We start from the raw sequence: 12,456 nt of genomic DNA on the forward strand, positions 1-12,456 counted from the left end.
AAAATATACTTAAGCTACCAGAGCTCTCTCAGGAATGTGCTGCCATCTTGCTCCACACCCCTCCCAATCCATCATCCTTCTTGCAACAAATGCCCACTGCATCCTGATTCACTTTAGCCTTTTATTTTTTAATCTCAGTTACCACCTTAGTAGATAACTCAATCTGGAGCTCTTTCTGGAAGCCAGCTCACTTGCACGCTAGGCATTGACGTTTTATGGTGCCTGAGGCTCCTCCATTCATAGGCTAGAAATGCTGCCTCTAAAATTTCTCCTAACCCTGATGGTCCCAGGAAATATAAGATAGGTCCTCCGCGTGGCAGGTCACCGGGAGAAAGATCTGACATGGGGGAAAAAAAGCATACAGACCTATGGATGAGAGAGATGGAGAGGCAAGATAAAGACTGGGATAGTCCCAGGTAGGGGCTTCGCTGCCTTTGAGCCGGCCTGGCATAAAGCCCAGGGCTGCCCGATGGCAGGGGCCACCTACCGCTGGTGCTGAAGTGCCCTCCTCTCAGCCTGGGTTTCAGTAGAGGTCAACCAAATTTCAGCTTTGGTGCTGAAATCCGTGTTTGGCCCTACATTCGTTTTGGGGCGGAAAATGCCTGTGCATTTAGGGCAGAGACCAAAACTACTGATGTTTCTGACTGGAAGCCCTACTGGAACGCTGATAGAAGGGCTCCATGCTTTGACAGTTGCTTTATCTGATAACGCCACTGAAAACTGAGGGCTTGCAACGTTTTCACACATTTGGGATTATTATTCTTACACAAGCCTAGCTGTGTATGGTTGTCTGGGGCACCTTGTACTACTCAGAGAGAGAAAGAGATAATGGACGGTGTGGGTGGGCAGACTAGATGGGCCATTTGGCCCTTATCTCCTGTCATGTGTCCATGTTTTTCTCCCCATAACATAGAGGTGCCCAAAAAGTGTAAAGCCTGTTTTTAATTTTAACAGGCAATCCCTCCCTTAAAGTTTAGTCCCACTGCAATGAAGGGGTCTAAGACAAGTTCTTCAGTTCTACATAAGAGGCTTAGGGGGGTCCCAGAGTGCAGTGGAAAAGCTGCCTTTAAGAAAAACAGAAGCGAATAACCCAATCGTGAGCAATCTTGAAGCCTTCCAATCCCAGAAAAAAAGAAGCAAAGTGTCCCAGGCCGATGACGTCACAGTTCACCTGGAAGGATGAAGCCCTGTGACGTCATCGACTATGCCTGCAATTGCTATAAGAGGGAGGGGGTGGGACCTAATTAGTCAGAGATGTCCATTTAACTTTCTCCCTGGCTGGACTAATAGGGTAAACCCAACATTTCTGGGGTTCTCCCTGTGTTATAAGTGTGTAATGTTCTTAGGAATAGTGCTACTGTTTTTCCCATTACTATTACTATTAATAATAATAATTTTATTTTTATATACCACCCTCCCACATAGTTCTAAGGTGGTTCACATACATTAAAAATTATACGCTGAGAGACTGGAGAAGCTGGGTCTCTTTTCCCTGGAGAAGAGGAGACTTAGAGGGGATATGATAGAGACTTACAAGATCATGAAGGGCATAGAGAGAGTAGAGAGGGACAGATTCTTCAAACTTTCAAAAAATAAAAGAACAAGAGGGTATTCAGAAAAGTTGAAAGGGGACAGATTCAAAACGAATGCTAGGAAATTCTTCTTTACCCAACGTGTGGTGGACACCTGGAATGTGCTTTCAGAGGGCGTAATAGGGCAGAGTACGGTACTGGGGTTCAAGAAAGGATTGGACAATTTCCTGTTGGAAAAGGGGATAGAAGGGTATAGATAGAGGATTACTGCACAGGTCCTGGACCTGTTGGGCCGCCGCGTGAGCTGACCGCTGGGCATGATGGACCTCAGGTCTGACCCAGCAGAGGCATTGCTTATGTCGGATGTAGCGGTATATAAGAAATAAATTACATTACATTACATTACATTCTTATATACAATCAATGAATAAAATACAATTTACTAAAAGTACATTAAGAGCCACAAAAATATACAACTATAAAAACAATTTGCATTTATTACTCCCTAAAAGGAAAACGAAAATTCCTCCTAAAACAAGGGAAAGCAAACGAAAGAAAAACTGCTCATCCCTTAAAAAAAGGGCAGGAAATTAATCCTTTCCAATAGTTCCTCGTTAGGATCTTTATTTAGTCTTACATCGGATATTATACTTCTAAATTGTTTCCAATCAACTTGTGTTTCGTTCTGAACCCGGGTCCAGTTTTTCCCACTGTGTTTGTCCGGGTTTTCCCTCGAAAATTCAGCCCACCAGACTCCCAAAGCCTAGTTCACATTGTCCCAGCCAGGAAATCAGCTGAACTGAGAGGGTGACGAGTCTGGCTCCAGCTTCCCCGCCTGATTTATTAATATCCCACACTTCTCTCCCTCCCTCCCTTCCTTCCCTTCTCCGGAGAGTCCAACCCAGGATTTCCTGCCAGTCAGAGCCGAAGGGATTGTGCAGTTCCTCACTTTTAGCTCCTGTAGGAAAGACTGGGGAGCAGAAGCCTGGATTGTGTATGCTCTGGGTGGGGGTGGGGGCTAAAAGTGGGGTTTCCGGAGGAACTGTGCCTCGATCCAGCTGAAGCGGGAGGACTTTGCTTTTCTTTCACTTCAGGGGGGAGGGTAAAGAAAGCCCTGGGACCCGGGGAGCCATGGAGAAGCTGCTTGCACTAGGTCTGCTCTTGCTGCTGGCTTCCACTTTCCAGGTAAGGAGCGGATTCTGCTTTTTGTGTCTTTCTGTTCTTCCTCCCTCCCTTTTGCAGCAATCCGGGCAAATGCATGCAAAAATCAGGATTGTGCTTGCAAAGAGCCCGGACAGAGCTTCAGAGGTCATGCAAGGGACTGGCTGCAAACCCACGTTTGCAGGTTTCTCCTGCAACATTTGCAAATCACTTGGAAGCCATCAGAAGCTTTTTTTTTGTGGCCCCTTTGAAACCGATTGCATGAAACTCTCCTCCCCAGCCCTGGGTTACTACAAAGTGGGAAAAAGAGGGACTTGATCTTTAGCTGTAATTAGCCATTTTCGTTTTGCTGAGCTGAAAGGCTAATTTTATCCCTGGGACTGAGTTCTATTCAGGGAGCTGGTGGCGTCTGCCTGCCTTTGCCCCCCTTTCTCTGCTGCCACTCTTGATCCCAGCTAAAATAGAGGGGGGGGGGATGAAGTTCTGGAGCCACATAGAGGGGTCTTTGTGTTCATGCCACCCTCCTCCGAGTGGGCAAGAGACGTGTCTCGTCAGGTAGAGTGCTCCTGGGAGAGACATAGAAAAGGGGCAGCCAGATGGCTTCTTTCTAGGATGGGCCACCGGTGAAGGTGCCAGCTGGGTGCAGCCAACTTTCCTCCACCTCCACAATCAATGGTTTTCCCTACCATTTTGCTGCTTTTCCCTATAGTGGCATGAGACCCCTCTCAGTTCCCATCTATATTTTTTCATTGCTTAGCCAGTGAATATATTTTTAACCCAGCAGCCCTGGCACCTCAGAATTTCAGAAGTGCTTAAAAATAGTCAGCTCTTCATTCCACCCATGGCATACTGTAGCCCGTGGCAGGATCCTCCGGCATGAGTCTTCCTAGGGAGATTTCCAAGTTAGGAATCGTAGCCCCTTTCTTCTTTTGAAACCTACTTCCTGCTTTGCTTAGGTGGAGTAAGTGTTGAACTCATGTGCTCCAGGATGGCACCCCTGCCCTGTTTCTGCCCAGGGTTGTGGCTTTCTCTGGGCAGTGCGGGAGCCATGGTGGTCCACTTGAGCCTGTGGAAATAAAGTTCAGTGAAGTGTAAGGTGACTTAAGGTTTTGTCAGACTAAATTAATACTTTCTTTTGGCTGGCTCATTTTGGGTGGGCCGAAGTCCAAAGCGGATGGGTATGAAATGCTTGTTCGCGGCTCCACCCCAGGCAAAATGTAAATACATGAGCTGGTGAAAACCTCTCTTGGCAGCTGGGTAGGGCCAGAGGTGGCCGCGACGGCTTGTGGATGCTGCCGTCGGTTGCTGAGGTGGGTAAAGGTTTTGGCTGCAGCTGCTGTGCTTGTGGATCCCAGCTACAGGAAAGGTGCTTCATTTTTGGGTAGGACTCTGCCTATTTGGGACCTATGGCAGGGGTAGGCAATTCCGGTCCTCGAGAGCCAGAGCCAGGTCAGGTTTTCAGAATATCCACAATAAATATGCATGAGATAGATTTGCATCTCAAGGAGGCAGTGCATGCAAATCCATCTCATACATATTCATTTTGGATATCCTGAAAACCTGACCTGGTCCGGCACTTGAGGACCGGAATTGCCTACCTCTGACTTATGGTAATCCAGTAAAAAAAAACAAAAAACACCCCCAACTAAAGGTATCTTCTTACTGGTTTTGGTGACCATTTATTTGTTTATTTTTTTAAGTAAACATATTTTGTGAAATTTAACAATAATGCAATACACACCTGAAGCTTACAACTATGATGTAAATAACAACCAGTATAAGATGCAGAGGGTAACTATTATTCTTATAATACCGGGAAAAAAAGGGTGACCTTTTAGTTCAAGTTGCAGACCAAGGAGGGGGGGTCACCTCCACAAGCCAGACACGGCCAAACAAACAGTGGAGATGTCCAATGAAGACAGGCGAGCTTTGGACATTTCACAAATCTCTTTTAATGTTCAAATAATTTTTCTTGAGTTTTAAAAATAAAATATATATAAGAAAAATCTTACAAAGAATATCATCTCGACTCAGTTAATACTTTGTAGATAAATAAATTCAAAGAAATCAACAATCAGTTATCATCACAATACAGACAAAATAAAGTCCCTCCCAACACTCCCTCCATCCCATTTCCAAATATTACTAATAAATATTATAGGTCAAAAATGTATTTTACCACATTGGTTGGAATTTTGGCATTGGAGGGCAGCATTTCACGCTCTTATGGAATCTAGGGCGACCTCCCCATCTTATAAAAAACAGAGTCAATTTGGGATGACCTGGGAACCTTAGATACAGCAATTAACAGTCAGTCCACGCAATTTTGGAGTGAACTCGTTACATCATAAAGTGAAGCACTATTTATTAGTAATATTTGGAAATGGGAAGGGGGGGTGTTGGGAGGTACTTTATCGTGTTTGCATTGTGATGATAATTGTTGATTTCTTTGAATTTATATATCTACAAAGTATTAACTGAGTCGAGATGATATTCTTTGTAAGATTTTCTTATGTATATTTTGTTGTTAAAACTCAATAAAAATGATTGAACATGAAAAGAGATTTGTGAAATGTCCAAAGCTCGCCTGTCTTGGTGGGACATCTCCACTGACCTTTTATTTCTGCATGTTAAGCAAATGGTCATTTTCTTAATCCAGTCCTCGGGACACACCCAGCCAGTGGAGTTTCCAGTATCTTCAGTGATTATGCATGAGCGATATTTTCATGGTGGATTTATAGACGACCAGATGGACTGGGTGTGTCCTGAGTTCCACTGCTCTGGTCGGATTCCCTTTCTGCAGCCTTTTTTGGGGGGAATTTAATAAAGAAATGGCATCTTGCATAGGTTACCAGTGTCTCTCAAACTGTGTGCCATGGCACAGTGCTTTGCCCCAAAGATTCCGGGTGTCCCAAAAAGATTCCAGAATTTTACTTTATTAAAAAAAAAAAAATTCCCTTCATAAGTATACACTAGAATAGATGACATGTACGTAGCGTACGCAAGCGTCTGTCAATGTAATGAGCGTCTGTGTGCGTAAGGATACAACCGCCCGGACAAGCATCATTCTTTGACGTGATTGGTCCTTGAAAACTAACAGCAAGTAATTTTAGTTTTAATATTTATGCAATACTTATCCTAACTTGAGCAACAAAGCAATCAAGGCTTTATCTTTGCAAACTTGGATTTTCAGCTCTGACAGAAATTAAACGACTGCAGATGGTGGACGACGAAATGCGTGTTTGATTGTCGACTATCGAGCCGCAATTTGAGTCATTTTGCACTCAAAAACAAGCACATCCATCGCATTGATTAGCAAATCCTGTTCTATCTACTTTAGTTTCACCGTTGTTACAATTAGCTAGGCATAGCTTAAAGAACTTTAACTAACTCTCAAATTTAAGTTTTTGTTGGTTTTGCAATTTTATCATTTCAATTATAATGTGCCACAAAAAATCATTTGTTCCGTTTATTGTGCCGAAGCTAGACAAAGTCTGAGAGACACTGGTTTAACAGCGATCTGGAATTCCTCTTCTAGTGCCTTCTTAACCTGTCTTGAGTCTCCCAGTGAGATCGAGGGGCTGGAGCCTCTGCCAAAGTGGGACCTTCGGCCAGGGCCCTGAGAGCCATGCTTTCAACCCAGCCCCAACAAGTCGGAGCATACGCCCGCTTTTGAAGGGAGAAGGGGATGTAGGTGAAATCAAAGGAAGAGCCCTGCTTGACTCGTATCCAGTCACTGATTTGGTGTGTTGGCAGGGAGAAGAGTTAAAACAAACAAGAGTTAAGATTTGGGGAAGGTGTATTATTTTAAAGTAGGCTTCTCAGTCAGCATGGGGCTTAAACGAGGTCTTTTCAGAAAAGAGAACTCTCGCGTTCGGTAGCAAATGCCGGCAATTGGTTTGATGTCAAACAATTTTTGTTGATGATAATCCCAAACAAGCAGAAATATACATCAACAGCACACAATAAACCCCCCCAGAAAAGTCCAACAGAAAAGAACAGAGGAGAATCGTCAAGTTTTACATTATCATACAGAATTCCTACCCCCCTTCCATCCCACCCCTCCTTGCCCCCCATCTCCCTGTTGAATTACCCACCTTCAAACATGTACTAGAATTTGAAACAACCATCTCACCCCCTTCCCCCATCTTTTTTTGTCCTCCTCCAACACTCACAGCCAACCCAACTGTCAAGTCCCAGGGAGATGAGGAAGAGATGCATCCAGAACGGGATGCATGATAAACTCTCCAAGTTTACTTGCACGGTGTCCCGTATATGAACATTCGGTTGAGGATGGGTTGGGGAGGGTTTCGATGGCTAGGATGGTTAAGTTGGGCCGGAGTGAGCTTTGATGGAGACTCCAGTAGATGGAACCGAAGCAGAAAATAACTGCTGGTGCACGGAGGTAGTTGATGAATATAGGGACCCCAAATGGAGTAGAAATATTTAGAGGGTTTAAAGGTGACATTCAAAGCGGCAGCTAGTTTTAATATATTCACCCCACTGTGAGTAAGGGGGAGATGGCGTGAGTGACAGTGCATGCATCTGGCTAATTAAAAAGAGAAAAGTTCAATATGAGTTGGACAATTCAATTCCCCCCCACCCCTCGATACAAGGCCAAAATGTGGTCTGATTACAGTAAAACCTTGGGTTGCAAGCATCATTCGTTCCGGAAACCTGCTTGTAATCCCAAACAGGGAAGAGTGTGGTGCAGTGGTTAAAGCTAAAGCCTCAGCACCCTGGGGTTGTGGGTTCAACCCCACGCTGCTCCTTGTGACCCTGGGCAAGTCACTTAATCCCCCCATTGCCCCAGGTACACTAGATAGATTGTGAGCCTGCTGGGACAGGCAGGGAAAAATGCTTGAGTACCTGAATCAATAAATAGTTTCAGCCTCTGATAACCAGAGCTGAGATTGTGATGTCATAATGCCTCATTCCACCAATAAGAGCCAACCTCAGCAGTGATGTCACAATGGCTTGATTGTCCTTTACTTGGCTCACTTTTACTACATTTTGATTTCTAGAGTGGTGCAGTGGTTAAAGCTACAGCCTCAGCACCCTGAGGTTCAGGGTTCAACCCCACGCTGCTCCTTGTGACTCTGGGCATGTCACTTAATCCCCCCATTGCCCCAGGTACATTCGATAGATTGTGAGCCCACCAGGACAGACAGAGGAAAATGCTCGAGTACCTGAATAAATTCATGTAAACCATTCTGAGCTTCCCCTGGGAGAACAGTAGAGAAAATGGAATAAATATAAGAATAAAAATAAAATAAACACTTGCATATCAAAGCGAATTTCCCCCTAAGAAATAATGGAAACTCCACAACCCCAAAACTTTAATACAAAATACTGTACACACTTGTATTGCGAGGCCTCGCTCATTTAGAGCAGTCACTACACTCCCGCAGCATCAGAGAGAGAAGAACCATCGGCTCAGCTGCGATGACGTGACGCGCGTATACTGCGAGGCCTCGCTCGTTTATCAAGTTAAAATTTTAGAGTTTTATATAGAGCTTATTTTTCCCAAATTCAAGCTTTTCATGCGGGTTTGGTCAATTCCCCAATTTGTATTAAGTGTGATATGGATCCTGGTACTTTATCCCATGCTTTTTGGTCGTTCTGGTCTGCCATCCTGTTATATCTGGGTTCTTTATGGGCTAGTCCTGTTGTGGATTCTCCAAGGGGAGTACTTTTTGGTAACGCAGCGGCTTGTGGGGTTTTTAGTAAAAAGAAGTGTCTTTTATTTCAGAAGGCGTGTATGATTGATTGGACATAAATGTATTATGCAATTTTGGTGATTGAAAGAACCAGTTTCATCGTTTGTTGTTATTTGAGACTTGGGAGGTTAGGCCTTCGTCTAGGAAAACACGTCTTTTTATGGAAATTTGGGATCCGTATATTCAAAATCTTTCACCTAAGGCAAGAAGTTTAATTCTCTATGGTTTACATTGAAGCTATGGTCATTTACATAACATTCCAGTTCTTTATTCTTATTATTCTTTATTTTTGTCAACTTTCATCCGGGTTGGGGGGGATTAGCTTTTGGGTTACTTTATTTCTTTAATAAAATGTTTGAACATAAATAGAGGGGAGGAGGGAATAGAGGAATGAAAAAGGGGAATGAAATTGGAATGTATTGAGGTTTGAGGTGGATAACATGAAATATATTTTGGAGGAATAATAGAAATTTGTTTGACAAATACTTTTATGAATTTAATTGTTATGAGAATATTATGTATTATATTCTTGTATATTTGTACATTTGTTCAATTCCTTCAATAAAATGTTATAAACTAAAATTTAATAAAACGTTTTGCTCGTGTTGCAAAATACTCACGTACTAAGTTGCTCGCAATCCAAGGTTTTACTGTATTTTTTTTTTTTTTAATATATAGATTTATTTTGATTTGGCTTGCTTTGACATTTTTATTTTAGTAAGCCCAGAATCTATTTAAACACTGTACCTTGTTTGTGGGGGAGGGGCGGGGTAGTGTCCAGGGGCCTTCATGGGCATCTGTTAGGGTCTTCCTTTCTTGCACCCTCTATCCCATGCATAGTAGTTGTTGTATGATGAATGAGATTTCCTTTGAGGGGGGGGGCACAGGAGGAATGGTGTGAAATGTGAGGGTATTTACACTTTAGAAAAAAAAAAGTCTTAATTTACCCCCCCCCCCCTTTACAAAACCATAGCACGGATTTTAGTGCCAGCCACCGCAGTAACAGCTCCGATGCTCATAGAATTCCTATGAGAGCCGGCGCTGTTACCACTATGGCTGGCGCAAAAGATCATGTTATGGCTTTGTGAAAGTGTGAGGGGGAGATTAATTTCTGGTTCTTCCTAATGTCATCCTTTAGATAATGGGTTGACAGAGGGAGGGGGGTTACATATGTGTATATATAAAAATTTATTTATTGACATTTGATATACAGCCCTATCTTGGAGAAGTTTAGGCCAGTATTATATATATATATATATATATAAGTAATCAGGAAGAATAAACTATGACCAATCAAAGTGCTATAATAAATTAATTATAAATAACATGATTTTGTCATATTCATACTAATGAGAAATGTCAACACCTGACAACGGTTAAAAGATATCACCAAGAATAGCCAATTGAACAGGACTCATTACCTCTTGGGTCTCCTAGTCTGGGGAGCAGAACATAGCAAGAGGGCCGGGAGAGGATGTTGGGGTTTGACCAAGGACATGATTGCCCCCCACGCTAAAGGTGCCAACGCGCCAGCATCTGGTTGGCTGGCAGCCTTGGTGGCCAGGAAAATAAGGCGGCTGTCGGGGGAAGCCTGCGTGTGTGGAGACCGGGGCGGTTGCCCCGTTCACTGCTCCAAAAGACAGTGTATTGGGACCTGGAGAGCAGCAAGCTGTCCCCTCCTGTTTTTCAGACGTCCTTTTGGTTTCTTGATGCTGTGGATGTCTGGATATAGAAGCTTTACTCTGCTCCTGCAAGACAGCTCTTTTTCTCCCTAAAAGCAAGTCCCCCCTGGCAGTGCTCTGTCTCTTGACTTCTTGGTACACTCAATCCTTGGCGAATATGGCAGGTAGCTAAACCTGAGATCAAAGAACTGTGCCTTTAAATAAAATAATGGCCTGCAAATCTGCTTCCTCGCTTGTTCATTCTCTTATCCCTCAGGTCCTCTTTTTCGCTTAACGAATAAGACAGAGAACGGAAGAGCCTTCTTAATAAATTGTAGAACATACAATCCCAGGCCTTGATTCAAAAGAGCTGTTCATTGCTCACAACCAATTACCGGTGTTTTGGGATAAGTTTCCTCCCCTCATCTTGGACTCAGTAACTCACACCATCCTTTCTGTCCCCAAGGCATGAGCTGAAAGCTGGATATGTCTTTAATCTTTAAAAAAACTGGAGGCCCTGATGCTCCGAAGCTTTCCCTGCCAGTAAGACACGTTAAAGTCAGCCGTACTGGCACAGAAGCTCAGCCTCTGATGCTCAAAAGGTTTCTTGGGGGCTGTTGCCGATCCCAGTAGCAGCCACCGAGAACCAAGCTCAGATTGTGATGTCATAATGCCTCATTCCGCCAATGCCTAAGCTCCGCCCTCATCCGCAAAAGCCTCAAACGCTTTAAAATCCTAAGTAGCAACATTCTAGAGCTCAGATTGTGATGTCATAATGCCTCATTCCACCAATGCCTAAGCTCCATCCTCATCCGCACAAGCCTCAAACACTTTAAAAATCCTACGGGGCAACATTCTAGAGCTCAGATTGTGATGTCATAATGCCTCATTCCACCAATGCCTAAGCTCCGTCCCTCAAACGCTTTAAAATCCTAAGTGGCAACATTCTAGAGCTCAGATTGTGACGTCATAATGCCTCATTCCACCAATGCCTAAGCTCCGTCCTCATCTGCGCAAGCCTCAAACGCTTGAAAACCATAAGTGTCCGAGGCTTGTGTGGTTAAGGCAGAGTTTACAGGAGTGGGACAAGGACCGTGTCATTCAGTAATCTGCATGTTTGTGCTGAGCATTGCCTGGCAAAACAAAATCGCTTCCAATCCGTTCTCTTTTACTGGGTTGTCAGAGTTTTGAAGGCCTAAGTGCTTCCCAGAAGTGGGGAAGGGGCTCTGAATAAACCTCTGAATAAGGAATGGTGGCTTTCCATTGGGGACTTGTAAGACACGAAGGGAGGTCTCTAGTCAGCAGTGCTTTTTATCTAGAAAAAGTCACTGGTACTTATGCAAAACCAGGGCTTTTTTAAAAAAAATCCGGTAGGGTGTATGCAGTCATGTAATCCAGAATAGCTGTATCTGGAAGGTGGCTGCCTTTTTAATCTGAGGGTCACGGGATTGAGGCTGACTGGGGGATTTTGAGTGAGAAATGTAATGGGAAACAGGAACAAAGGTGCCTGCCTGCATTCCAGCTGAGAAAAAGCCCTGTTAGTAAGTATGGTGATGAGGAAGATGACCCCGGGGGATTTACAGGTTAACCTTTATGAAGTGAGTTTACCGTAGTTAGCTTTTACTAGGGTAAATCATTTTTGGGCATCTTGAATACCTTGTAAGAATGGGAAGCCCAAATTCTCAGAATCTGCCCTTGCCATCTAGCAATACAAGGACTGGGGCAGTGCCATGATGGCCATATGAATGGGAGGCATGTGGCGGCAGGGCTAGACACCCTTTGCAAAGGGGACCCTTTTTGTTTATCCTTCAAATGAATGCTTTGGTTGTTCACTTTTAACAAACGATTTACCGTATCTGTTGTGGGACAGTCCAGCAGCGCTGTGAAACCTCGTACAGAACACGTGGGTCCCAGGAAGCAGGTGGAAAGGGTTAAACTGGAACTAGCCATTCAATCAGAACGAAGCGCCTCAAGGAGCAGATACGCATTTTTGCTTTGCTTTAGTATCGTTCCCCGATAACGATGAAAAAACCCCCCAAAAGAGAAGATTTTCTGCCTGTGCACCCTTGCTGGTTAGAAAGTCCAAACGATGGTAAATCCTCTGGAGAATTCAGAAATTACAGTCTTCCTCTTGCTTTCATGGTTTTCTATGGGGTATAGCAGCTGACGTGAGATCTGTATGTTGTCCGATGTCTTGGCACACGGTACCATGGGAGAAATACTGTCAAAAAAAAAGAGAATTTCCTGCTGAAGCTCCCACTCTGTGGTCATGTTAATAACAGGGAAGACTTAAATTTTGGTTATCAAAGACCTGATGTTTCTGCCTTAAAATGCATTTAACAGGTAGCCAGTGAATATTTAACTTTGATATTTGTGTATTCT

At 43.8% G+C, this 12,456-nt stretch overlaps 1 protein-coding gene across 14 annotated transcripts in view; it reads left to right on the forward strand.

The window, feature by feature from the left end:
• The first annotated feature begins 2,562 nt into the window (after positions 1-2,562).
• The window catches only part of HSPG2 (heparan sulfate proteoglycan 2), a 332,003-nt gene continuing 322,109 nt past the window's right edge, over positions 2,563-12,456 (forward strand). For all 14 annotated transcript variants that reach the window (XM_033922874.1, XM_033922879.1, XM_033922877.1 and 11 more), the window contains exon 1: positions 2,563-2,717. In XM_033922874.1, the coding sequence (XP_033778765.1) occupies positions 2,664-2,717 (54 nt within the window). In that variant the 5' untranslated portion in view covers positions 2,563-2,663. The remainder of the gene's footprint in view (positions 2,718-12,456) is intronic.

This window comes from Geotrypetes seraphini, chromosome 15, assembly GCF_902459505.1.
Source record: "Geotrypetes seraphini chromosome 15, aGeoSer1.1, whole genome shotgun sequence".
Lineage (NCBI taxonomy): Eukaryota > Metazoa > Chordata > Amphibia > Gymnophiona > Dermophiidae > Geotrypetes > Geotrypetes seraphini.